The 26,014-nt window shown below is 33.9% G+C and overlaps 2 protein-coding genes across 5 annotated transcripts in view; one reads left to right on the top strand and one right to left on the bottom strand.

Annotated features, from left to right (window-relative positions):
- The window catches only part of GNPDA2 (glucosamine-6-phosphate deaminase 2), a 28,569-nt gene that overhangs the window by 1,276 nt on the left and 1,279 nt on the right, over nt 1-26,014 (top strand). For 2 of the 4 annotated variants that reach the window (XM_059065900.2, XM_067036040.1), the window contains exons 2-6: nt 1,852-2,013; nt 6,419-6,520; nt 7,566-7,748; nt 13,790-13,974; nt 19,802-19,976. In XM_059065900.2, the coding sequence (XP_058921883.1) occupies nt 1,890-2,013; nt 6,419-6,520; nt 7,566-7,748; nt 13,790-13,974; nt 19,802-19,976 (769 nt within the window). In that variant the 5' untranslated portion in view covers nt 1,852-1,889. Of the gene's footprint in view, nt 1-1,851; nt 2,014-2,642; nt 2,686-6,418; nt 6,521-7,565; nt 7,749-13,789; nt 13,975-19,801; nt 19,977-26,014 lie in introns of all 4 variants that reach the window. The other 2 variants (XM_059065897.2, XM_067036041.1) reach the window with 2 other exon arrangements.
- Nucleotides 10,555-26,014, bottom strand: part of GUF1 (GTP binding elongation factor GUF1) — a 41,563-nt gene continuing 26,103 nt past the window's right edge. The window contains exons 17-18 of the transcript XR_010841045.1: nt 11,152-11,303; nt 10,555-10,736 (exon numbers count right to left, since the gene is read on the bottom strand). The gene's annotated coding sequence lies outside the window, so the exon portion shown is untranslated. The remainder of the gene's footprint in view (nt 10,737-11,151; nt 11,304-26,014) is intronic.

The following is a 26,014-nucleotide window of genomic DNA, read 5'->3' as shown; positions in this document are numbered from 1 at the left end:
AGCTTTATAACTTCAGTAATAAACATAAACTTGTGAGTTGCAGTTTTCTTTATCTGAAAAATGAGGATAAGTTCTGCCCCAGGGACTATTGAGTCTAAGCCCTTTGATAGTAGGATCTTTATCTTTGCCATTTTTGTGTCTACAGAGCTTAGTGCTTGGCATTTAATAGGCCCTCTCTCACAAGTGTGTTGAACTGAGAAAAGAAATAGCATGCCCCAAAACAGAAGACACTTGGAAAGCTCTAATGCCATTCCTCCTCCTCACCTTACAGGTTTTTTTTTTTTCTCTTTTTATCAGTAGTCATTTCGCTGAATACTCTTATTAGCGTATATCTCTTGATGGTTAAAACAGCCAGGAAATATTTCTGATTCTTTGGTGTAACTTTGAAATTGTTTCTGCCATTAGATTATTAATGAATTTAAATGGAGGCCAAGTCCATCTGTTGGACTGAATTCATGACTTACTGTGTAAATTATTGTCTGTAAATAATATTTATCTCTTGTTATTGTGCCATAACTCTAGATCATGGTGATCGTAAGTTTTTGTTATGCCAGAATCTAAGTCATCATGTTCTTAAGGACATATTTAGATTCAGTGTATTCATTGTAATAAGACCTCCTACTCCCACTAATGTAGATTTTGACTTCTGTATGTACAGTTTGTGGGTACAGAATTCAGGACTGCTGAAGCCATTTGTGAAAGGATTGGTGTGGGTAACGAATCCATTTAAATATAAAACTAAGAATTAAAATCTGGGAATTATGGTTGTAGAACACACTGTAAATGTTATAAATCTTGGCAGTATAAAATAATACATCTTACAGAAATTGGGGTGGGAGGAAGTGTAAGAATGCAATTTTCACATCTTTCATGGTAGTAGGTCAATCCACATTGTCTAATATGGAATCATATAGTTTTTAAATGGTGCTGATCTCATAATATTTGTATAATATTTTTTCTTAACCTTGGAATATTCTTTTAGGAACTGAAATTGCTTTTTGTGAAGAATTTTTTCCCCCAGAGATCAGCAGTTTCTTTAATTCACTTTATTTTCTTTTGCTTCTGTTTAATGCAGAAAGAATTAAATTCATTACGCTTTTTGTTAAAAATAGCATGTCTAGTATTATCCCATTGTTAGAAATTATTTCTGAACATCCTATTTATATGTGTGCATTAGATAGATACCTGGAATGACGTATACCAAATAGTAATGAGCATTATTTTGGAGTGGCAGGATTTGGGTCGATTTTCTTTTTTTTAAGTTCTTTGTATCTTTCTGTATTGATTGAATTTTTTTTAAGTGCAGGTATCACTTTTATACAAAAGGGAGGTTTGGTTATTACATCATTCATAGGGAGAGTTCTGGATTTTAGTAAGTAACCCAAAAGGTGCTGAGTAATCATTACTACCATTAATTTGCAATCAGTAAATGAGGGCTGCTTTGTTTGCCTTTAGATTTGTTTTATGTTGCTTTATATAGTATACCTGTAGAGATAGTGCAGTGTGATGTCTTTATGGTAAATTTGCCTTGATAAAAATTTCAGCTTTGTCACTTACTGTGTGAACTCAGTCAAATTGTGTCAGTCCCTCTACTCATCTAAAACTGGATGTTGTATATACTTCAGAAGGTTGTTGTAAGAATTAATATTTGTACTTAAATGACCTAGCCCACTGCCCAGAACTCAAAGTTCATTCAAAAGAGAACAGCCATTATTACTATTTTAAAAGTACAGATTGTATTTGTATACATGCATGTCTTTCTTAAGTACTGTCCTTTTTAAAGTCATCAATGTATTTTACTTCTGTTTGGCTGTAAATTACTTAAAGTGCTCTACAATGGAATTTTCTCAGGTTTGAACTTCTTGTCCTGGAAGCTGTGCATCACCATAATGAGGCTTGTAATTCTTGATAACTATGACTTGGCTAGTGAATGGGCAGCCAAATACATCTGTAATCGCATCATTCAATTCAGACCGGGACAGGACAGATACTTTACACTGGGTTTGCCAACAGGTAATGCACCATTTTTTTCCATATTAGGTACTCAGGGTTGTGGGATTGAAGGCTTTTTCTTAGCAAAATATGTTTCCTGTTTATTTCTTGTCATATCATTGATTTAACATATTAGGATATAAAGTCAAATATATAGATACAGACATATCTGGTATCTAAGTTTCATTATTATTTGTTAAAATTGTCTCACCTACCACTCCAGAATGGAAAAGGAGATATAGCTCAGGTCATGGTCATGATATTTTTTGTACCTTTTTCTAGTGGTCTTTTGTTTGTATTTAGGGATGTTGCTTTCAGTATTCATGCAATTTCTTGGGAGATTAGCCTTCTTGGGAGATTAGCCTTCTCATTCATCATTAAGAGGTACCTAAAATATGTACTACTGCCTCTTAATTTTACCTCATATGCCTCATATTATCTTATTAGCCCTTTGGTATTTCTGTGCTTATTTTCTATTTTACAAGTATTACAGGTGAAAAATTGAAGAGAGGTATGTCTTCATGACAGAATGAACATAAGCATTAATTATACACTTTATTGGATTTAGTTCTCTGTTAAGGTTTTTCTTAAAAAATAACAAAGTAGTGTCACTGATACATGGTACTTTATTTGATATTGTTGACTTACAGAGGGAAGAGTATTGGACCTGGAATCAGAGCTGCTACTTTCTTGGTGACTGAAGGGCATTTATTCTACACCATAATTCTTGTTTTCCTTACTTTTAAGGAAGATAAGGAAATTAATAGCTTACAATGCTGTTTTGAAACTCAAATAAGAGCAAGTCCCTTGTATACTGTAAACACTATGTAAATTTAAGGTTCTCATAAGTGTGTTTTATTTAAATAGTAGTTTTTCCTCTTGCTCCTCCCCCATACATGTCAGCTATAGAAAAGCTACAATCATAATTATTTTTCACTTGCATAATTTCCATGAAAGATACTGTTAGCTCACCAAGTTGATGTTTTGTTTGTTTGTTGTTTTGCTTTTTGTTTTTCAGTCCATGGCAGTAGGTGTTGGTAAGAATGGCAAAGAGGAATTTTTTTAAATTGTGCACACCAGAAATGGGCCCCCTCAGCACCCACAGTTCTGATATGTGAGCCCCAGTGGTTGAACATGGCCTCTGTATCAGTTTGCCTTCTGTAAACCTGGGCCATGCTCAGACTAGCTGCCTTAATTACTTTGTCTTAATTATGAAGAAATAAACAGTAATTTGAGTATGGGAGCAGAAAGGCTTCAGAGCCATAAATGCCAGCAGTGCTAAACATGTTTTTGTGTATTTTGATATACAATTCTTCTGCTTTATTTTGGATAGTATTACTGCCTAATAATACATCTGCCAAGGGTATATCTCTGGAAAACCTTTGTTAACATTTTCTACTTTTCTCCTTCATTGACCAATGACAGTGTTAATCATGCCCCATCCTTACCTCCCCCCACCCCGTGCTTTTGAAATTTGAACATACATTTCTGTAAACAACATGCTATGTTGTAATTACGCCCCACCAAGCACAATTCTGGGGAATATCTGTTCAGTATATATCTTTTTTAAAAAAATTTATTTTATTTATTTATTTTTGGCTGTGTTGGGTCTTCGCTGCTGCGTGTGGGCTTTCTCTAGTCGTGGCGAGCCGGGGCTACTCTTGGTTGTGGTGTGCAGGCTTATCACTGAGGTGTCTTCTGTTGTTGCAGAGCATGGGCTCTAGGCACACGGGCTTCAGTAGTTGTGGCTCGCAGGCTCTAGAGTGCAGGCTTAGTAGTTGTGGCGCATGGGCTTAGTTGCTCCGCGGCATGTGGGATCTTCCTGGATCGGGGCTCGAACCCGTGTCCCCTGCATTGTCAGGCAGATTCTTAACCACTGCACCACCAGAGAAGCCCTGTTCAGTAATATATTTACTGAAGTGATGTTGACAAGCTTGACATTTAAGGGCCTGCATGGTGTGGGCCCAACCTGTTTCCCAGACTTATTCCCACTATTCCTCTACACTGAATCAGGGTAGGCAGGTTACACTGCTTGTAGTTCAAAGAACAGGCCTGAACTTTCTGGCTTTACTTTCACTCATGTTGCTAGCATACTGTATAATAAGAACTTTATGAGCTCTGGAACCAGGCAGAATCTCTTGAATATCTGGCTTCACTGCCGTTTGTGTGATATTTGACACATTCCTTAATTTTTTTACCCCAATTCTTCCACCTTCAAAATGGGAAAAAGATAATGTCAATTTCCCAAACTTATGAGATTTACATTAGCTAATGTATGAAACACTAGCATAGCATCTAGCACATGGTAGGCATACAAGTGTCATATCTGAACCTCCTCCCCCATCTTTTTTCTATTTTCAATTACAACTTAACCAATTCTTTGATTATGGGAATTTCACTTCTTCTTCAAAGACTCAGTTGAAATGCCATCTTTCATCTTTCCTCCAACAAGCAAGACTATAGTGTTTTCTTCTTTGATTCACTATACTGCTCCAGACTTCTTATAGGTTATTTATATTTTTACTTGTGTTATAGTTACTTTGTACTTGTCTATCTGTATTCTGTGAGTTCTTTTAGGGTAGAAACAGTCATAATCTTTGTTTTATCTGAATCATAGTAAGCACTTGCTAAATTAGTTATGTTAGTAAATGAGTATTGCAAAGCAAATATATTAAAATGAAGTTTCTTTTACCAGTTCACCCTGTACCATATCTTCCATTGTTTTTTTTCTATTCAGCCACTTTGATTTAAAAGTAGAAAATGAATGTGTTTTTTATCACTGTTGTGACAGCTTCTTTTTTTATTCATATGTCCTTAAATTACGGAGTGAGTCCTATAACTATTCTCTTGACACTGAAAGATACACACAGAAAATTTGTTATGCTTCTAGAAAAGGAGAAAGAAGAGCATACTTATCCATCTTTTATCCGGGTTTCATGTTAGTGGGCTGTAGTTCTTTGAGAAGGAATTGTAAAGTTTGACCACATAAATTTTAAATTATTAATGACAATTTAAAACAATATGTGTGCTTAACTTTAAGAAAACCTATTAGTCTTCTGTTCTGTGAACCTGTCTGTGTGATATTTAGCCACTTCTATTATTCTGTCATCTTAAGGGAGAGTCAATCTTTTTACTACTCTAGGTTTTTTTTGTATTTGTTGTTTTTTTGTTTTTCTGGTGGTTTTTTTTGTTTGTTTTTTTGCCAGAGACTGCTTAGTTCTGCCATACTTCTCCCTGCCTGTTGAGTAGAAATTTTGTGTTTGGGTGTTTTATTTTGTTTTGTGATGGTGTGTGGACTCGAAACCAATACTCTGACCAGGACTCTGTGGACCAGGTTGCTTGTTGTAAGAATGTAGTCAATTTAGTCTTCGAATTTGTAGTTAAAATGAAAAAATACAGCAAATTTAAAAAACAAAGGGAGGCCATCCTCAAGTGGCTAAATTCATTTATCTTTATTGTGTCATTTCATGGAGCACTATCAAGCATATCTTAATTTTATAAAACATAAAAGAATCACATTTATAAAACAATAACATTAAGAACTCAGATGAAGTATCCAAAGCCAAGATCCCATTTCCTAGAAATCATTTTACTTTATACATTTTAGCTGATATATGCTGAAAATAACACAAAATGAGAAACAGGAGCTCCAGTAAAAAACTTAAAGGATAAGCCTCTTCACTCAATCCTTGCCACTTTCTATTTTGAAAGTAGAGGCAGTGTTTAAATTCAGCTCTGGTTTCCCTTTTGATTTCATTGAATGGTCAATACTTGACCTATTTATGTATCATTTATGCTACAAATCCCTCTCTAAATAAAGTTTTTTCTCTAAAGGTGGGACCTTTATTTTTCTTCTAATTCACATGTGCTCTTAGAAGTTTCTAATCCTGGAATAGACACCATAAATTCCAAATATCCAACGACACAAGAATAATTTTCCAAGCTGTCTATAATTTCTGCTGACAGATTTCCAGCTTTTTTTTTTTTTTTTTTTTTTTTTTTTTGCGGTACGCGGGCCTCTCATTTTGTGGCCTCTCCCGTTGCGGAGCACAGGCTCCGGATGCGCAGGCTCAGCGGCCATGGCTCACGGGCCAACCGCTCCACTGCATGTGGGATCTTCCCGGACCGGGGCACGTACCCATGTCCCCTGCATCAGCAGGCAGACTCTCAACGACTGCGCCACCAGGGAAGCCCAGATTCCCAGCTTTATTCAGCAAATTCTAGTTTACTAAAATTTTAGGTTACCTTTTAGAGAGACTAATTCAACATATATTTGTTAATTTAATGTGTATTTAAATTAATTGTTTGCCTAATAAATTAGAAATATAAAATACCATTAAGTAAAAAGAGAATAAGGTTAATATAAACTTCTTTTTAAATTAGATTTTCAAGTTATGTTAGAAAATGGAATCTTTATCTGTTTTAGGGAGTACACCTTTAGGATGTTATAAAAAACTAATAGAATACCACAAGAATGGAGACCTTTCTTTTAAATATGTGAAGACCTTTAACATGGATGAATATGTAGGTAAGCTATATTATGTGAATATATTATTTGGATATGTTATATTTTAAATTAATATATTGAGAATATTAACATTATTTAAATTTATTTTGAATGTAATCTGAATACATTTCTAGAGTATAATGTATTACCTTGTAGTGGGGTTGAGAGTTTATATGGAAAAAAACTATTTTTGTAATGACAGCATGACATAGTAGAAGGACCGTGGGACTAGAAATCAGAAGATTTGCATTCTGGTCTTCAGCTATGCCACTTACCAGTCCTGGCTCCATCAACTTTGAGCCAATTCATTCAAATTTCTCATTCTCTCTTTTTCTCTTTTTCTTTTTTTCTTAAGGCAAAGTTAAAACCAGTGTTGTTGTGGGGATAAATTAATTAATATGTATGTAAAAGTAATTAGTAAAATATTTTTAAAATATAAGGCTATTTATATTTGTAGCCTTGAAGCTTTTATAATTTATTGATTGTGACCTTGCTTAACTAGAAAGATCAGTGATAAATATAAACTCTGTGTTAAAATTTAAATTTTATAGGTACACATTTTTAACGGTAGCCTGAGTCATTGTCAAAGAACTGTTGTAATTTAGTATACCTTGCATGTAAATAGGAATAACATAGGAAGAACGTAGATCAAGATTTCAGTTGTGTGGCCATTTAATTTATGTTGAATTTAACACATAAATCAGTTTTATTGGTTAAAATTTTGTATTTGAGAAGGGGAATATAGTGATTACATGCACATGAACTAGACTTTTATGCTCCAGCCCCTCTGTGAGCTCTGTGACCCTGGGAAAGTTACTTAACTTTTTTGTGTTTCTGTTCATCTATAAAGTGAGATTGATAATAGTTATTTCCACAGATGTTGTACACATTAATTGAGTTAATACGTACATGTACAGTGATTAAAATAATGCCTGGCACATAATAAGCATATATTCCATATAAAAATGCTTTTAAATTGAATATGATAGCATTTATGGCTTAATCAGAAAAGTAAACTTTAGATTTATTTCTGAAAATAGTTTTTATTTATTAACTTTGTATTTAGGACTTCCCAGAAATCATCCTGAAAGCTACCATTCTTATATGTGGAATAACTTTTTTAAGCATATTGATATAGATCCTAATAATGCTCATATCCTTGATGGGAATGCTACAGATTTACAAGCAGAATGTGATGCATTTGAAAAGAAAATAAAAGAAGCTGGAGGAATTGATCTTTTTGTTGGAGGTATGTAAAACATTTTGTCATTAATCATTTATTAATATTTGGCTTAGGTGCTTTAAATAAAAACCAAAACTTACCTTCATGTAATGTAAAGAACATCTGTGACTGTCTGTAATATCCATTTATTCAGCTATTGATTTCTATTTTACTTTGTTTTCATCAAAAAATAATCTTAATGTTGCAAGTGGGGATTGTTTAAATTATGGCTTGAGAAATAGGTCCTAATCCCTGCCTAATTACCTCTTTAGAACTGGTAGTTTACCACATCTTAGAAAATGAGTGATATGTTTCTTTTCCTAAGTGATACTCTTATTCTTTTACTGTTTCTTTAAAACCCCAACCCAGCTTTCTTATCAAATTACAGAGTTAAATCTCTGAAAGTTTGCATGTGGAACAGGTGGATTTTAACATTTCTTTACTGATCATTCAGATTGCTTCATTTCACTAAGAAATGAGTTAAGAATGTAAGATTTTTATCATCAGCCTTTAGTTAATATGAATTAAGCTGTATAATTGTATTAATAAACTCTAAAGTAAATGTTTAATTAACTAAATTCTACTTGAAATTTATATATATACATGCACACACAAACATACATATGTGTATGTATATTGTGTGTTCATGATCTACCACTGAAGAGGTGAAAGAATCTCTTCCATTGTAATGACAGTATGGTTTTCTGCCATCAGTATGAAGCATATGAATAGTACATCATCTAAACTGAAACCAAAATTGTTTTTTGCCAGATTCTTTAGTATTCAACTAAACATACTAAAGCTCTAAATTAACATTAGATATATAGATAGATATATCCATTAGATCTAGGTATATCTTATAATTAATTTATTAGAAGACTGCTCAAAATTATATGAATTAGATCTTCAATAGACCTGTACTGAGGTTAATTTATTGTTGAGGTGGCCAGGTATTGTTGAGGTGTTTGGTTGCCTTTGGAGAAAACTGGGTTTTATCATCAGACAAAAATTAGCCTCCTGTTTTGGCCACTTACTATCTGTAAGATCTTAGGAAATTTATTGATTTCAGTAAATTAGTTCAGTATACTAATTCAATATAATTAAGTTATTTGTAAAACAGGATTATATTAACCATTTCAGAATTGATGAGAATTAACCACATTATAACATGTATAAAATGCCTTGTGCAGTGCTTGGTATGTAGTTGGTAATTCATTAAGTGTTACCCCACTCTGTCTCTGAGGTGTAGTTTCTGAAGTAATTTTTCCTTAGTTCATTGAATGTCCTGCTCTTTTACTGATTTACCTGAAAGGGTATCCAGCAAGACTGAAGTTTTTCTCTTTGAGGAAATTGTTATCTCTGCCTAGCAGAACTAATAACAATTACTTTTTTTTTTTTTTTTTTTTTTTTTTTTTGCGGTATGCGGGCCTCTCACTGTTGTGGCCTCTCCCGTTGCGGAGCACAGGCTCCGGACGCGCAGGCCCAGCGGCCATGGCTCACGGGCTTAGCTGCTCCGCGGCATGTGGGATCTTCCCGGACCGGGGCACGAACCCGTGTCTCCTGCATCGGCAGGCGGATTCTCAACCACTGCGCCACCAGGGAAGCCCAACAATTACTTTTTTAAATAGACAGGATGGTTTTTTTATCTGAGCAAGAATCCAAGTTAGACTAGTTTGCTTTTCAAAATAGAAAGTATCTTTTTTTAAATAAAACTTGCTAATATTACTTCACTATTCCTAGAAAACATTTATATTCCAGTTTTGTCCGTATTGTTCAATTCTGAGATAATTACCGTTTGCGCCTACCAATATCAAGGCCAAGGCAGTAGATATTTGAAAATGTTTAAGGAGTGTGCTACCCATGCATTCTTTAGATTTTCTAAACTCTACCAAAATCAAGTAGAATTACTGTAAAATAATATACTTAAACTGTTTATCTTAGTCATATCAAGAAATATTTTCACTCATTTACCATTATACAAAAGGATATGGCAATTATTAAAACTTTAGTATTAAAAATGGCTGAATGGATAACATAAATAGTATTTTTTTACTTCTTTACTTGAGGACTTATTTTTTCCTGTTAATTTATTGACCTTACATAAGGATTCTTGTGACAAATCCCTTGTGGTCTCAATGCCAGGAAGTAGAATTTACTTGGGGGAAAAACAACTGATAAGAACTCTTTAACTCCATTTTGTCCTTTTGCCTACTTTCCAGAAAATATTTTAGCTTAATGTAATGTTTAAGGTTTAATCTCCCTTTTCAGAGATTTATAGTAAACTTTCTTTTTTCCCCATAGCTTTAAGCCACTTCTTGTTTCTTTGTAGCTAAAGTTTTTCAGTGCATTTCCTCACAATAACCCACCTTAGTTGAAACTAATGGAGCATAATCATAATTATTTATGTTTATCACTGACTCTTACTACTAAAAAGAACTTTATTTTGTTTTTTAACCAATTTTTGTCTTAAACTTTCTGTAGTTCTCCCCTTGCAAAAAAATTTAACAGGATTTCCTTTCCTCTTCCATTAACACCTTCACTGTAGTCGTGGGCTAATCCAGGGTCTGACAGTTTATATTTATTATCCAAGGGACATATAATTGTGTACAGGGAATGGAGGGTTGGCTTATTACATTTTCTTTGAACTTTTCCCTGTTTGGGATACCCTATTATTGGATCTGTCTCATGAAAGAATCTCATTTGATTCTTCACCTTTGTTGATCTAGGTTGTTATCATTGGATATTCAAGATGAGGCTTGGTATCTGGGTCTTACCACTTACCCTTCTTTTGTTCCAGGGTTTGGTTAATAAAAACACTAAGAACTGAGCCAAATGGGATCAAAATATCAGCTTTATTAAAGGTAAAGTTGGATTAGAGATTGCAGGTTGGGCTTGAGGCCAGAATGGGGTTTCCTACTCCTTCCCTCTGAATTGGAAATAGTAAGACCAGAGAAGAGCTCCAGATTAATCCACCATTGCTCACTCCTGGGAAATGGAGCAAGAGTTCCCTTCCCTCTATAGAAAGGAGAAAGGAGGAAATACATACTCAGAAGTTCTTCATCTGATGACAAAATTGTTGGGAGAAAGAATAAGGTGTATCATGCAATTCCTGATCCATACCCAGCAATAAAGTACACAAACATGGAAATCTATAAATAGACTCTAAAAGCATTATTAACTTTAAAATTATCTTAAGATAATTTGTGTTTAAAAGGTAAGAATAAGACACTGGGGAAATTTTTAACCCTCAACTTCGGTTACACGATTAGATTCTTTGATTTGCAAGTAAATGTAGTCTACTAATGAGACCAAAAGTGAATTTATTGGAATAATTCTGGGGTAACTCACAGAATTGATATCAGAGTTGGAAAAAACAAGTCTTTAGAAGAACAAGAACCAGGAGCCTCAGATCACTGAAGCAGGGACTCACCTGATCCTCTCCTGCAGTGCTGTCTTCAAATGCCTCAGCTCTAGATGTCTTCTTTCTTTCTGTGTTCCTGGTCAAGCTTCAGATTTATAGAGAGAAATTCTGATTGTTTCAGCTTGGCTTAATTATTTTTCCTTAGATCACAACAGTTCTGCCTAAACGATATGAGATATAGGGTGTTATGACTGGTCTAGCCCCTGTTGTGAGGGGAGCAGAGCAGGGCAGAAGGCGGCAAAAACTATACTGAACATTCTGAAGAATACCAACCAATCCATTCATTTATTCAGCCATTATTTATTGAGGGCCTCCTGTGTGTCATGTGTTCCAAATAGTAAGGATACAGTTATGAAGAAGAGAAAGTCTACTCTCATGAAGTTTACCTTCTAGCCCACAGAACTATAGACACAGGAAAGACAAACAATCCAGACTCAGAGGTTTTAGGGATGTTTCATAAAGGTGTTGATATCTCGGGCTTCCCTGGGGCACAGTGGTTAAGAATCCGCCTGCCAATGCAGGGGACACGGGTTCGAGCCCTGATCCAGGAAGATCCCACATGCCGTGGAGCAACTGAGCCTGTGTGCCACAACTACTTAGCCTGTGCTCTGGAGCCTGTATGCCACAACTGCTGAGCCCGCGCACCACAACTACTGAAGCCCGCACACCTAGAGCCTGTGCTCTGCAACAAGAGAAGCCACCGTAATAAGAAGCCTGCACAATGCAATGAAGAGAGCCCCCACTCGCCGCAACTAGAGAAAGCCCGTGCACAGCAATGAAGACCCAACTCAGCCAAAAATAAAATAAATTTTTTTTTAAAAAAAGAGGCGTTGATATCTTAGTGAACACTTAAAGACTGAATAAGAATTAACCATGGTGTTTAGAGTTCATGGTTATTTTTAAGAAAATTTTATAAGGCTTTGTAAAACATTCTGAACATTTTTAAAATATAATTTTATATCAGGAAAAGCTCAATTTTTGATAATTACTGATAGTAAGGGAATGTATTGACCCTTCTCCATCATGAACCATTCCTGATAATTTCAGCTTTGCTATACACTTTTGTGTGACCCAAATCACTGGTGAGACCACTAATACTGATCTTTGAGGACCTCCTGGTTTTCCTGGAACTCTTTATTTTCCTGATTCCATCCTTTCCTCTATAGAGAAATATAAATAAAAATATTTAGGCAGATGTATACTTAAGAGGAAAAGCAGAACAGTTTTACAAATCTAGAGTGATATGCATATCTATGATTTAAAATAGACAAGCATATATATACTTAATAGTGGAAACAAACCATACATATTAACCACATATAGGTCTGGCTTTATGTACTAGATTAAAAATTAATCCTATATTGTTAAAAATTCCTAGATTATTGTGCTTTGGTAGTTCATATTTGCTTCCTAAGGTTTTCAGTTCTTTCTTCATTCAAAACCAGGTTACTCTTTGTCATATTTTACTTTGTTGTAGCCTGGGAAAAAGTTGTTAGAATTGTGTGTTAAGAGCCAATAAGACACACCTATATATCATTAAATATGCAGAATATAAGTATAACAGGAATTTTGACCCAGAGAACTTGTGGGTTTATTTTTTTGATTGAAGTTGCCAGAAATCTCACTAGCAAGTAGGGTCCATGTATCTAAAACTTGATTTACTTACACCATAGAAAGATTCTTGATTTTATGAAAAGATTTACCTCCATTTTCCTTCAAATAAGAAATGTCATATTATCTATATTTTAGAGGCAGTCCTAGAATATTTCAGCTGGCAGTAGATCTCCTTAAAGCAGAGTTTTCAAATTGTGGTTGTCACACATTATTAGGTCATGAAATCAATATGGTCAGTCACATCCACCATTTCCCTTTGTACGTTTTGTTAATGAAACAAAATGTAATCAAAAGTAGCTTGAATGGCTCCTCGTAAGGGTATTATTTCATGTAATTCTTGTTTTAATTGTATTTATATGTGTACTAGATTGCAGTGTCAAATGTATTTCTTGCAGTAGGTTGCAGTCAAAAAAGTTTGAAGAAAACTACTGCCTTAGGTAATATCTTGTCCAATCTAAACATTTTTATAAGTGAGGAAACTATACTACAGGGAGGTCCAGTAGTTAACTGCCCCATCTAGACTAGAACCAAGCAAGTTAAAGTGTGAATATAAAGACCACTGGGTTAGGAATCAGAAGATTTAGATTTGAGTTTTGTCTTAGTATTTACTAAATTATTACCTTGAACAAATCGTATATTATCCTTTAGCATCAAAGTTTCCTTTTGAGCTTAAAAAAAGGGGGAGATGAGGTAAATAGATATGGTTAATCTGACTGTATCACGAGATTGTTAAATATATGTGTTGTTGAGAGGATGCATGTGAAATTGCTTTATAAAGTATTATTATAAAGTGATACTTAATTTTGCTGTTAGAATCATGCTAGCTCAATGCTAAGCATATGGAAAACATTGAAATACTTGTTGAATCAAATACAGGAACAAATCTTTTACTGCAGCATTAGAAATTCAGCTATCAAATAAAACAAGGTAAGCGTGTTTATGACTATTTCTTTGGTCTTTAAATCATGTTGAACTTTGAGAAACCTTATTCACTTATGTATATATGTGTGTGTATATGTATTTCTTTTGAAAGGAATTGGTCCAGATGGTCATATTGCTTTCAATGAGCCAGGATCCAGTTTAGTATCAAGGACAAGAGTAAAGACTCTAGCAATGGACACCATTTTGGCAAATGCTAAATATTTTGATGGAGATTTATCAAAAGTGCCAACTATGGCTCTAACAGTTGGTGTGGGGACAGTGATGGATGCTAGAGAAGTAAGAATTAAATGTTCTTTGATGTTTTTCCTTTGATGTCTATAGACTTTGGAGAAATTGTGGTGTCAAATAAGTGCTATTTTGGGTTAATCCTTTTTGCAGTATAAATTGTTGTCTAGCTTTCAGTAATTTCTGTCAGGCTCATTGCCATGTTTAGAATTCAAGTAAATTAAGTCTTTGGAGATGGAAACTAAAAATTAGGCACCATCTCTTTTGGGGTACTGTTTTACTTGCCTCTTGTTTCAGTTTGAGATCCTAAAATCACACTATCATATAGTGTTGTGAAAGGACTGTTGGAACAAAGATGCAGTAGTAATTAACATTAAACTGCTTTTGGAGGCTTAGGATAATTTAGTGTAATGTGATTCTTGACTGTAGGAGGATAGCTCAGTTGGTTTCCAGGGGAAAAAGAACCCCTTTAGGGCTGGATCTATTTTAAATTTGGTATGTTTAATAAGGCAGAGTTCTGAACAGTAGACTCAATTTTTTAGTTTTTAATTGGGGGGTCATTTCCTGCCCTGAGAATAACAGACCAAATTATAGTCAGCTCTTGATTATAAGAGGTTAAATTATATGGAAACCCAAAAGTCCATTCCCTTCTGGCAGCAGGATTGGACAGGTTCAAAGGAAAGAGTACAGACAAGGTATGGTGAATAAGTAACTGATCTTAATGTACATATATCTAGACTTGAATGCACAAATAGAACTGTCATTCACAATGGAGTTTTTCATCTAAAGATAATTGGTTTATGAAAAAAGACCTTTTAAAGACTGAAATTTCATAGTAAATAAATTGAAAAAAAATTAGAGCAATCAGTTCTAAAATGAAACTGAAAGTTATGCAAAAAGATTTCTTACATATAACAAAATTAAAGTTACAGTGCAACTCTTATGCTTCTTAGAATTATCAGAATTATTCAAACATTGATTTTTTTCTTTTGATTTTTCCAACAAAATTATATGATGCTATTCACCTCACAGTATTCATTCCCAGCATGACTGTAAAGAAAATTATGGCAAAACTACTTTTATTATTTCGTAGTTTTCCCAAGGACTTTAGTGCTTTATTATAGTTGATTTACAATACTTAGTCTCCAGTGTGCAGCAGTGATTCAGTTATATATGTGTTTTTTCAGATTATTTTTCATTATAGGTTATTACAAGATATTGAATAGTTCCCTGTGCTATATAGTAAATCCTTGTTACTTATCTGTTTTACATGTAGTACTTTGTATCTTTTAGTCCCATACTCCTAACTTACCCCCTTTCCCATTGGTAGCCATTAGTTTCTTTTCTCTACGATTTTTTTTTTGTTTTATATAGATTAACTTGTATTGTTTTTTAGACTCCACATATAAGTGATAGCATACAGTATTTGTTTTTTTCTATATGACTTCACTTAGTATAATATTCTTTAGGTCCGTCCATGTTACTGCAAATGGCAGTATGTCAATCTTTTATGGCTGAGTAATATTCCATTTTGTGTGTGTGTGTATGTATGTATGTACCACATCTTCTTAAACCAATCCTCTGTCAATGGACACTTGGGTTGTTTCCATTGTCTTGGCTGTTGTAAATAGTGCTGCTAGATTTTTCATAGCATTCTTTCAAAACAAGTATCACATGATTATACTTAATTACTTTATCTTCAATTTTAATGGGCTTCATGTGTACAGATTTTCATCTGCCAGTGGTTTTAACTGTGATGTGCGCTGTTCAATGTCATTTTCAATAACTGCAAATATATTTAAAATTTAAATCCATGTGTGGGACAGATGCCACTGTTGAGTGGAAAGGTTTGAATGGGAAACAAATCTTTAAGTGGTCAGTGCATCAATAAGTATCTTCACATTTTGGCAACTCAGATAATGAGGACCTTCTGTACACACCCTGGAAGTGACAACCCAGAAGTTATTACAGGTTTTTTAAGACTTGGGAATTGTCCACTAGGTAATGAACCACACGAGTCACTGCCCTCAATTTTCACTCCTTCCTTGCTTTGAGGCCTTACATTGATTTTAATTAATTGTGAAATATTTTACTTCTCTAGACCTTGCTTAGCTAAAATGGCACCAGTTTTCAGCTTTCAGAGTTCCATTTTCTGACCATAATTATTCTTTTTTTTTTTTTTTTTTTTTTTTTTTTTTGCTGGTACGCGGGCCTCTCACTGTTGTGGCCTCTCCTGCTGCGGAGCACAGGCTCCAGACGCACAGGCTCAGCGGCCATGGCTCACGGGCCCAGCCGCTCTGTGGCATGTGGGATCTTCCCGGACCGGGGCACGAACCTGTGTCCCCCTGCATCAGCAGGCGGATTCTCAACCACTGCGCCACCAGGGAGGCCCCATTTTCTGACCATAATTCTTATAATCAAAATTATTTTCTTTTATTCTTTTACCACAGTTTTTGTTTATAGCACTTTTTGCAGTTTATAATTGTTTTTGTATGTTTCGTTGTTTAATAGCTTTCCTCATTAGTTTATAATCTCCACGTGTTTATGAGTCATGTATATCTAGCACAGTACATCTGCCTGTCACTTAATAGGTATTCAGTAACTGTTGAGAATAGTTTGAATGAATTACTTTTGCCCATAATTCATTTGGACAAAGTTGGTTCTATCCACAGCTTGGCTATCTAATTGAACCACCAGATCTGATTTTTATTGACTTTTGGCTGTTTGACGAAAGCCAAATTTACCCTCAAAGGATTAAAATTTGTTTTTACTGAGATATATTTAAAGTTAATGCTTTATATTTTAAAGGTAATTTCAAAAGAAAAGACACAAATTGTTTTTAATTACTGTAGCATCTTTAGAATTGCTTATTATATATAATTATAATTTGAATGTTCTTGTGATGACATAAGAAAAAAACAGTAAAACTTAAAAATCTTTTGATTTTGTTGACTTACTGAATGTCACAGAAGTCACCAGTGATTTCTTAATTGTTAAGACCATCATCTTTTCTACAGGTCTTATCCTACTGGGCCTCTTTTCATCATTTATTCCTATGGACTATTTCTTCCGTCATAAACCTCTACCATTATTCTTTTTTCTTTCTGACCATTCTTTCTCAGTATGCTTCCCTGGCTCTTCTTCTTCCATCTGCCTTTTGAATGTTGTTGTTACCTAGGGTGTCATCTCCTAGCACTGCATATTCACTATGCATACTTCTGGGCAGTGACCTTTTTTTGTGTGCATGGTTTTGGTTTTTTTTAAATTAACACATCAATAGCAGTCACACTTTGGAACCCTGTTCTTGGTAGATTTAGTACTATTCTAAAAAGGTCAACTATGCTCAATAGTGATAACTACCAGTACATATCTTTAGCCAGTTCTTTTTCTGAAGCTGCAGATTTCATATTTCCAATTGACTCCTTATACTTAAACTGTTCAAAATTTAAATTCATCTTTCTACCAAAATTGTCTCCCTCCCTTGGTGAATAGCAACACCCTCCATGAAAATTATCTGAACTTGAAAGGTGTGTCATTCTCAGCTTCTTCACATCTAATCAGTCACCACATCCCACCATTTAACTTAGAGATAAATAAGGATCCAGCCCTCCATCGGAACTGCCATCTCGTCTATATCAGTTTTTTAAGGATTATTGCAAACCCATCCTAAATCATGGCTATCTCCATTCTTTACCTTTCCTGTTCTCTATTACAGCCTGAATTTTTTTTTTCAAAAACATAGTTATTACTCATGCATGTAATGAAGTCTCTGATTCCTTGCTGCTTCATCACAAGATGATATCTAGCCTCTTCGGCATAAAATGCTCTGTATTATTAAAATTCAGTTTTCAGCCATTTCATTTCCCTATGCTCAGCCTTACCAAATTTCTAGCTTTTTATTGACCACCCCATAACTGTCTGAAATGCCCCCTTTTCTTTTCTGCTTATCCTTAAGATTTGGTTTCAGATAGGGCTACTCTTAAGCTTTTTCACAATAAAAGAAATACTCTCCTTGAGAACAGTGGAGCAGATAGAGTAGAAATAATCACATATTATCAATGTCAAACTATATTCCAAGAGGAAATTTCTTCAATTTCTGATTTTCCAGATATTTATTCTTAATTCTCAATTAAAGGTTATATATGTCTTATTGTAGTTGTTAAGGATATGGATGCTGGAATCAGACCTCTTGTTTATATAATAGCCTTACCAAGACCTTGGGCAAGTTACAGAATAACTGTGCCTCATTCCTTATCTGTAGAATATGAGTAAGAATAGTATTTATCTCTCACTGTTGATGTGGGTAGTTAAATGAGATAATTCACGAAAAGTGCTTAAGTTCAGTGTTTAACTTTGAAACCACTAAATCATATTTTAAAACTCCTGAAATAAATTAAACTTCAGAAAATATCCATCATGCAGCAATCACTACATATTCTCATTTAATGTAGTGTGTGTTAAAATAGTTTTTAAAAGCCTTTTCAAGTGCTAGTATAAGGACTTCTGCTGGATTGCATACTAATCACTTAAGGGACCCTGATTCTTGGGTCCTAATTCCAAAGATTCTGAATTAGAAGTCAGGATGAAGCAAATAACTTGAATATTTTGTTGTTTTTTTCAAACTCCTCTGTAACACGTATCAGTCTTCAGAAAAAAATATTAATTTCCATTAAGGAAAACTAATAAACCCATTAATCAGTGCTGTGCTTATCTTATTATATGAAGCATTGCTAATTTTTAAAAAATGCTTTTAATTATAGGTGATGGCATATTAATTCTTACTGAGCCTAGATCTCTATACTTAAGAACAAGAAGAATCAATAAAAACAGTAGGAATTCATACATATCTTATTTCATTCATGGGCTTTGATATTAATCAAATATAGCTTCACACTGAAAAGTAATCTTGATAAAAGAAATACAGTAATATCTGGTTCATTAATCTTTAATTTCCTCCGTTTTAGAAGGTCTGGTTATAAAATGTGAAATACAGAATTTTTACGTTGTTACACATATTTTAGAATTACAACCACTTTAACATTATTTTTAGTTAATTATAATGAGGAAAAAAAATCATGTTTAAAGATTTATTATATTATATAAACTAACTTGTAAAAATAGGATTGATTTACTGCTAAAAATGTTAAAGAAAAGATTCATTCAGACACCTATACACTCACATTTGCACACATTCTTTGACTTATCTCATAGGCTATCAGGGATTTGGGACAAAGAGCTTGGATTTTCTGTACCTAAGGATGGTCTTCAGTTATGTGTTTAAAGGACAGTTCCTGCATTTAAGTGGATTCTGAACCCTTCTTTAAATCTAGTTTTGTTCCAAAACAGCTTTAGATAGCACCTGTTCAATGAAACAATCTTTAGGCTCATTTCTCTAATTACTTTTAAAATATCTGTTATTTCAGAGTCTTTTGCTTTTCCAAAGTAATATCTATTGCTTATCTGGACTAGAGCAATTTGGTATATCATTCCTGGTTATATAAATCTTTGTTGATCTGTAACTCTGCTTTTGCAAAACAGCCCTTTTGTTTCTTTTTCTTCATTCTCCCAGGTCTCTTCTTGCACATCAGTATTTAATGTGTTAATTATCATCGGCATTATGGTATATTCAATAATACTCCATTACAAGATACTATTTTACTTTGTTCAGCCAGAAGTAGAGATACACTTTGTGCTTGCCTGTTACCTTAAAGAGCAGAAATAAATACCTTGAACTATGAAGAAATATGCAGCTGTTTATTTTTATTTTAACCCTCAGAAAAATATTGGTGCTAAATTCTTTGTGTAAAAAAAATATAGAGCTTCTTAGTCATTTGGAACATGTTTTAAGAATTGACAAGTAATGTTCGCGATTTTTCAGGTAATGATCCTCATAACAGGTGCACACAAGGCATTTGCTCTCTACAAAGCAATAGAAGAAGGAGTCAATCACATGTGGACTGTTTCAGCTTTCCAGCAACATCCCCGAACTATTTTTGTATGTGATGAAGATGCTACTTTAGAATTAAGAGTTAAAACTGTGAAATACTTTAAAGGTGAGCACTGAAATTTCAAAAGCAGACTGGGAGAATGTTCCATTGTAGATGACAATTAAAACTTAGTATGATTGGGGAGTTATATCCTGCACTGTGGCCTATTGAAAACTGGCACTGTGCTGAGGATTAGAAATGTCTCACTTCAGATAATACTAGCTTTCAAAGTAATTTCCTAATATTTTTTCTTGAAGAAAACCTCTTCAATCTATATTTTCAGTAAACAAGATGTTTCTTGAAATCTAAAATTAAATATTTTACTTTCATATTGAATATACAAGATTAAATAGCCCAAAAGGAAATGTATGTATGTCCTTCCTTATTTTTTCATTGTTTACCTGTCCCACCCTAACCTCTCAGCTATGTTTAGAATGAAATCAGGGGATAAGATGGGTTGCCCACTATCTCATTTAATCTTCACAATAAATTTTGCTAAATGTCAAACAGTATGGAATAAACTCTGCAAGTAAGCAGGAGTTTGCCCAGACTTCTGCATATTTATCTTCCTTTTGCTTCTTCCTACAGTCTAGTTCAGTAATTTTTAAACTTTACCATACCATGTATATACACACACACGTATATATACATATATATACATATATATATATATATATATATATAAAACCATATATACTTGCTGTGATAGGTGTTTAAGAGATTTTCAAAGACACTTTTGAATACACTCAGTTTAGAAGCCATTCCCTGCTTGAGTCAACTCCACATATAAATACACACACATAAACAAGCTGTATAAATAGGTACTCTTTACAAAGCACCTGTGTTTATATAGCTGATATGAAAATATTATGTAATTAGTCATATATATAGTTCAATAATTCACAAAGTATGTAATAAGTGTACTACTGATACTATATGAAAATATGTTTTAAATCTTTTTACTCCAATAAAAGGTGTTAAAGGTTTCCTTAGTGTTAAGCACTTAGATTACTTCTAGTCATTTATATTTTTATCAGTTAAATTACCAGTTTTTTACCAAGTCACAAATATACCAAATTAAACTGAAAATTGTTAGCTTGTTAGTAATTTGACAGATAAAAGCAGAGAATAGCTCAGTTATGGGTTGTGAGATAGAGCTCTTAGATGGCATTTTACCCATATATTTCCATGTAGTCCAGGTTTCATCACAAATATTAGATTCCTTGAAAAAGTTAATAGAAGGAATCTTCATTATCTACATATTTTAATAACAGTTGAGGAGATTCATTTAACATTGCCATTTTCTAGCACCAGTAATCCCCAGATAAACCCCTATACTTGTCTGATTTTTGTCAGTTTGGTTTTTATCAGAAAATTTTTACATTTTAGTGAAGTAAACATTTAATAATAATAGCCAATAGTTATGACCAGGTGCTGTTCTAAGCATATTATACTTACTGATTTACTTAAATCTCACAATTCTATGACATGGGTACTCTTATAATCCCATTTATAAGTGAAGTAACAGGCTTAGTAGGGATGTTAAAGTCACTTAGAAATTATTTTCCAGTGGCGCTGTATATATTTCTGAAGAGATTCAGGACATCAGCCTCTGTCAGGATGCCTCATTCAATATGGAGAAAAATGGATTTGTGATATTGTTCTGGGCTATATATAGACCTCATTTTACAGTAAGGTATTTTGATACTAGGTAGAATGACTGTTCATAAATTTATACATGTTATAAATGTAGTTTTATGTTATTTGCTATATCCTTATTATTATATCACTGCAAGGTATACTGGAGGAAATGAATCCCTTAGTTATAACCTGTAATTCTTCAAATACCATTCACATCACTACTCTTTCTTCTTGCCATCCCTTTAAAGTGTCAACAGGAATCTTAAAGGATTCTAATTATTTAGCTTTTGAAGTCTAGGTTAACTACATCTAAAACAATAAAAATCATTAGCATGTGGAAGTTTATTTCAGTATATATATCTTTTGAAAGATATAAGTAAATCACAGGAAAACATTTTAATAATTTGTTTTATTCTAGTTTTTTGGTTTTCAAAAAATAAAACCTGTGTTTATATGTCCTGAGATAATATATTTTCAAGATGTCATCATCATGGTGAACATTTTTTTGTTTTGTTTTATCCTTTTTAGGCCCTACTCCAATAGCTCCAATAGCTTGATAGAGGTTGAATGAATTCACATTGAACCAAACTATAAAATCTATTATATTTAACTTTTCTTCTTCAAGCAACATCAGAAAGTCTATGCATTTTTATCAATACTCATTAGAATTTACTTCTGTTTATGATTTAAGTAGCAATTATTTATTTTTATCACATTCTTGGTAGAACGTTGTCAGTTTTTACCTTTAGTCATAGTAAACTCTTGATTATTCAGAAAGCAAGTACTAAAATTTCCAAAATTATTTTTAGTTTGTAACTAGCTTTATGTTATGTACAAGTTACAGCCAGTGTTTAGATTTAAAAAAACTTTACAAACGAGTTGGATTTTTAATGTTTATCCTGATGTTTTAAGTTGTGTGTTTTTAAGCTCTAATGTATTCTTTCCATGATCAAAGCTTTAAGTGAATGATAGGTGAATTATATCAAGTAGAATGATCCTTAAAGAGCTGATACTCTGGAAGAGGTATATCTTCTAAACCACATGGCTGAGATTACCATTGTCTTTGTTGTCCCCTCTCTTGGGCCTGTCCAATTTCCATTTTGCTGCTTTCTACATACTGGTTGTTCAACTTTTCAGTTCAGTATTGTTTTAAACAAGATTAGTTCTATTTAGAGATAATTATCTGGTAAATATTTTTCATTAGCAGATACCTTTTACAGTATAAAAAAATTACCCTTTAATGTTTATTTTTGGTAAACTATATTTTCCAGTTAGTGTCATCAGCCAAGAAACATGGGTTACAGTGCCTTCAAGTACATTGTCTCATGTGTTGTTATACCTGAAAGTACAAGTTATCCCTGCCTGAAAGTAGTTGGCATTCTTCATAAAACTGGCTAAGTGATTTGAGAAAATAAAATGTAGCTCCGTGAAGGTAGGGACTTTAGTTTTGGTTCACTGCAATAGTTCAGCATCTCCAAGGGTACTACCTACCTAGTACACTGGAGACACTTGGTAAATTCTAGGTAGTTGGGCAGGTAGATAGATGACACATGACATTGATACCATTTCAGTTTAAGTGCTAAATTATGTAAATCACTGTGAAGTCCAAGGGATGTTAAGGGAGAGATTTTTATAGTTAAATAGTTGATGAAAACTTGAATTGAGCTGATGGGACTGAGAGCTGTAGAAGATGGTAACACTTAGATTTGAAGAGAATGCCATAATCAACAGCACAGGTGTAAGGATGAGCTAACACAGTCGCAGAAAAAGTTCCTCTTAATAGAGAACAAAGTATACTGATAAAATGGGGCTAGCTTATACTTTAAAAACAAAATTAAGAGTGAAAAGGCAAATGAGGGCTTGCATATCAGTGGCCTTTCAAAAGGGTATTGGGGGGGAGGGGTTATTAGCCCTGAGAAAAATATTCTTATGTATTAACATTTTTTGAGCAAAGAACAAATGCCAATAAATCAGTGTGCTTCAAATCCAGCCTTGGAGATAGTTTGCATAAAACAGTCTAATGAATGAAGTATTTGTTGGTTTGTCCACATACTCATGGATTTTTATCACAGGCTTTTTGTCTGCACTGGTAAGCATGGAAGGGACGGTTATATAACTTTATGGAACTGTCACTATAGAAACATTCAAGTATCAGAGATTACATTATCTCAGACATATAAACCAAACATCATTATAAGACTTTTATGCACTATGTTGAGTATACTGCTTTCTTTTTTGAATTTTTGAGCTGAGGTTACTCCATTTTATAAATAAGGCCAGGTGGATAAATGGCTGCCATATACCTGAGGTGGAGGCAGAACCGATCAAGTGTCTTTATGCTTAGTTTAGTACTTTTTATACATAACTCTTGCATTTTCTGGGTTAGCTGTGCTCCTTGTTTTGCTTTCTTCAAACTCTTCCCATTACTTATTTTAACCTTTTGACCCTTCTGTCCCTCCAGCTGCATGGAAGGCTTAACTTCAGTCCCTCCACAGTCCTACCTCCAAGATTTTAAATTTATCCTAATCGTTAAGCATCCTTTCCTTTCATGTCTAGCCATTCTGCCAGTGCCCTTGATACTTTTCTGTCTTCAGGACCTTGAACTACAGAATCTTGGTCTCTACTCCCTCCTTTTCTCCTGCCTCCTTTTAAGCAATATATGTTCTAGATTCATTTTAAATTTAAAAAAAGCTTCCAGAGACCATCTCACTGAATCTTCACAGATTTTTTAAAGTAAATGTTTCTTAAGCTTCCAACATGTATCATGACCTTTATAGACTCAGGACTTAGAGCAGTAAATTTAAGGTCCTGGACCTCAGATTCTAGTTGGAGACATGGTAGGAAAAACATTTTCTAAGAGTGAAAATTGCTCTAAAGAAAGTGAAATAGTAATTCATTATAAAGGTGACATTTGGGCTGAGACCCAAAAGCCAAAAAAGGAGATAGATAATCATGCTTTGCTCAGGGAGAAGAGCATTCCAGGCTGAATGAGACAGCAAATTTAAGGACCCTGTACTGTAACCAAGCTTAGCCTTTCTGAGGTAATAGCAACAAAGCCAGGGTTGAGTGTAACACAAAAGGGGGAGAGTGGGGAGGACATGAGATCAGAAGGATAAATGAAGACAACAGAATAAAATCTAAATTATATTCTAAGTGACCAGAGCAATTGGAGAATTTTAAGTTGGGAAATGGTATAATCTAGCTTCTGTTTTTAGAAAAATTGGACAATGGGAAGTGATCAAAGTAAGGTGCTGAGTTGGTAATCAGATTAGAGATGAAAGTGGCTTCAACTAAGGGCAGTAGCTGTGGAGATGAAGAAATGTAGCTAATTTGGGATATATCAATCAGTATTTTGAAAGTAGTGCCCACCAGTCTTGCTGCTGAATATAAAAAGGAAAGAGAAAAAAATCAACAGTGAATTTCAGTTGTCTGGCTTAGCACCTCATCAAAGGGTAACACCATATACCAATATTTTTAAAGCAGTAGTTTAGAAGGGGAAAATGGGTCTGGATGTTAACAAGTTTGAGGTGCTGATTAGACACTGAAGTGAGCTGTTGAGTTAATTAGCATTCTCTCTTTCAATTTCACGAGTGAATATTTCTCTCTCCTCCTTTTAAGACTGTTCCACTCCTGGTTTTTCTCCTACTACATGTATACTTAAGTGTTCTTTGCATGTCCCTTTGCTTATCTCTTAAAAGTGGGTCTTCACAGTTTGGATTTTAGAGTGCTTTTGCAGCCTTTCTGACAAAGAACACCTTACTAACAAGTACCCCGTCTCCTGGATCCAGTAATCCCATTTCCTTCCTAAGAAAACCACATTATGAGTCCCTTTCCCCAGCCTCCATGTTTTAACAACCTGGTAAATTTAACTGATATCTTTAACCTGCAAAATATAAAAGCTTTAGTTCATTAATTGGGACAATTTATTTCCCCAAAGAAATACATGTGCATTAAGACATGAGTAACTGGAATGTATTTCCCAAGAAGCTTTAATAAAATTAAGGACAGTTTACAAGCATACCAACTATAAGATGAAATTTAAATGTACTTGGAAATTGATATTTAGGTTATCTTATTGTTTTAGTAAACCTTTCTGTGTGGCTTGTAATCAACCCCTGTTGTAAATACACGTCAAAATAGTGGAAAATAATTTGTCAGATGAATGGATAGGGTAATATATTAGCGAACTAATGTAACAACAGTTCTGAGCCCCTTGTTGGGAGTCTGTTAGATTACCTGGTAGAGGGTCAAACTCAACAGACTTTTAGATGTAATAAGTATTCAAATTTATTTTGTCATACTGAAGGAAGTTCTAAAAACAAGAACTGCCCCTACTTCTGGTTACTCACAAAGAACCTGTACCCATTCCAAATCCATGGTTTCATAAATAACTAAATTGATATTTGCTAGGTAGTTAAAACTAAACATTCTGAAACATTTCTATTTGCATTTTTCCAATAAAT

The sequence above is a fragment of the Kogia breviceps genome, chromosome 6 (genome assembly GCF_026419965.1).
Source record: "Kogia breviceps isolate mKogBre1 chromosome 6, mKogBre1 haplotype 1, whole genome shotgun sequence".
NCBI classification, from domain to species: Eukaryota; Metazoa; Chordata; class Mammalia; order Artiodactyla; family Physeteridae; genus Kogia; species Kogia breviceps.
Note: the sequence above shows the minus strand (reverse complement) of the source record. Positions and strands in the feature narration are given on the sequence as shown.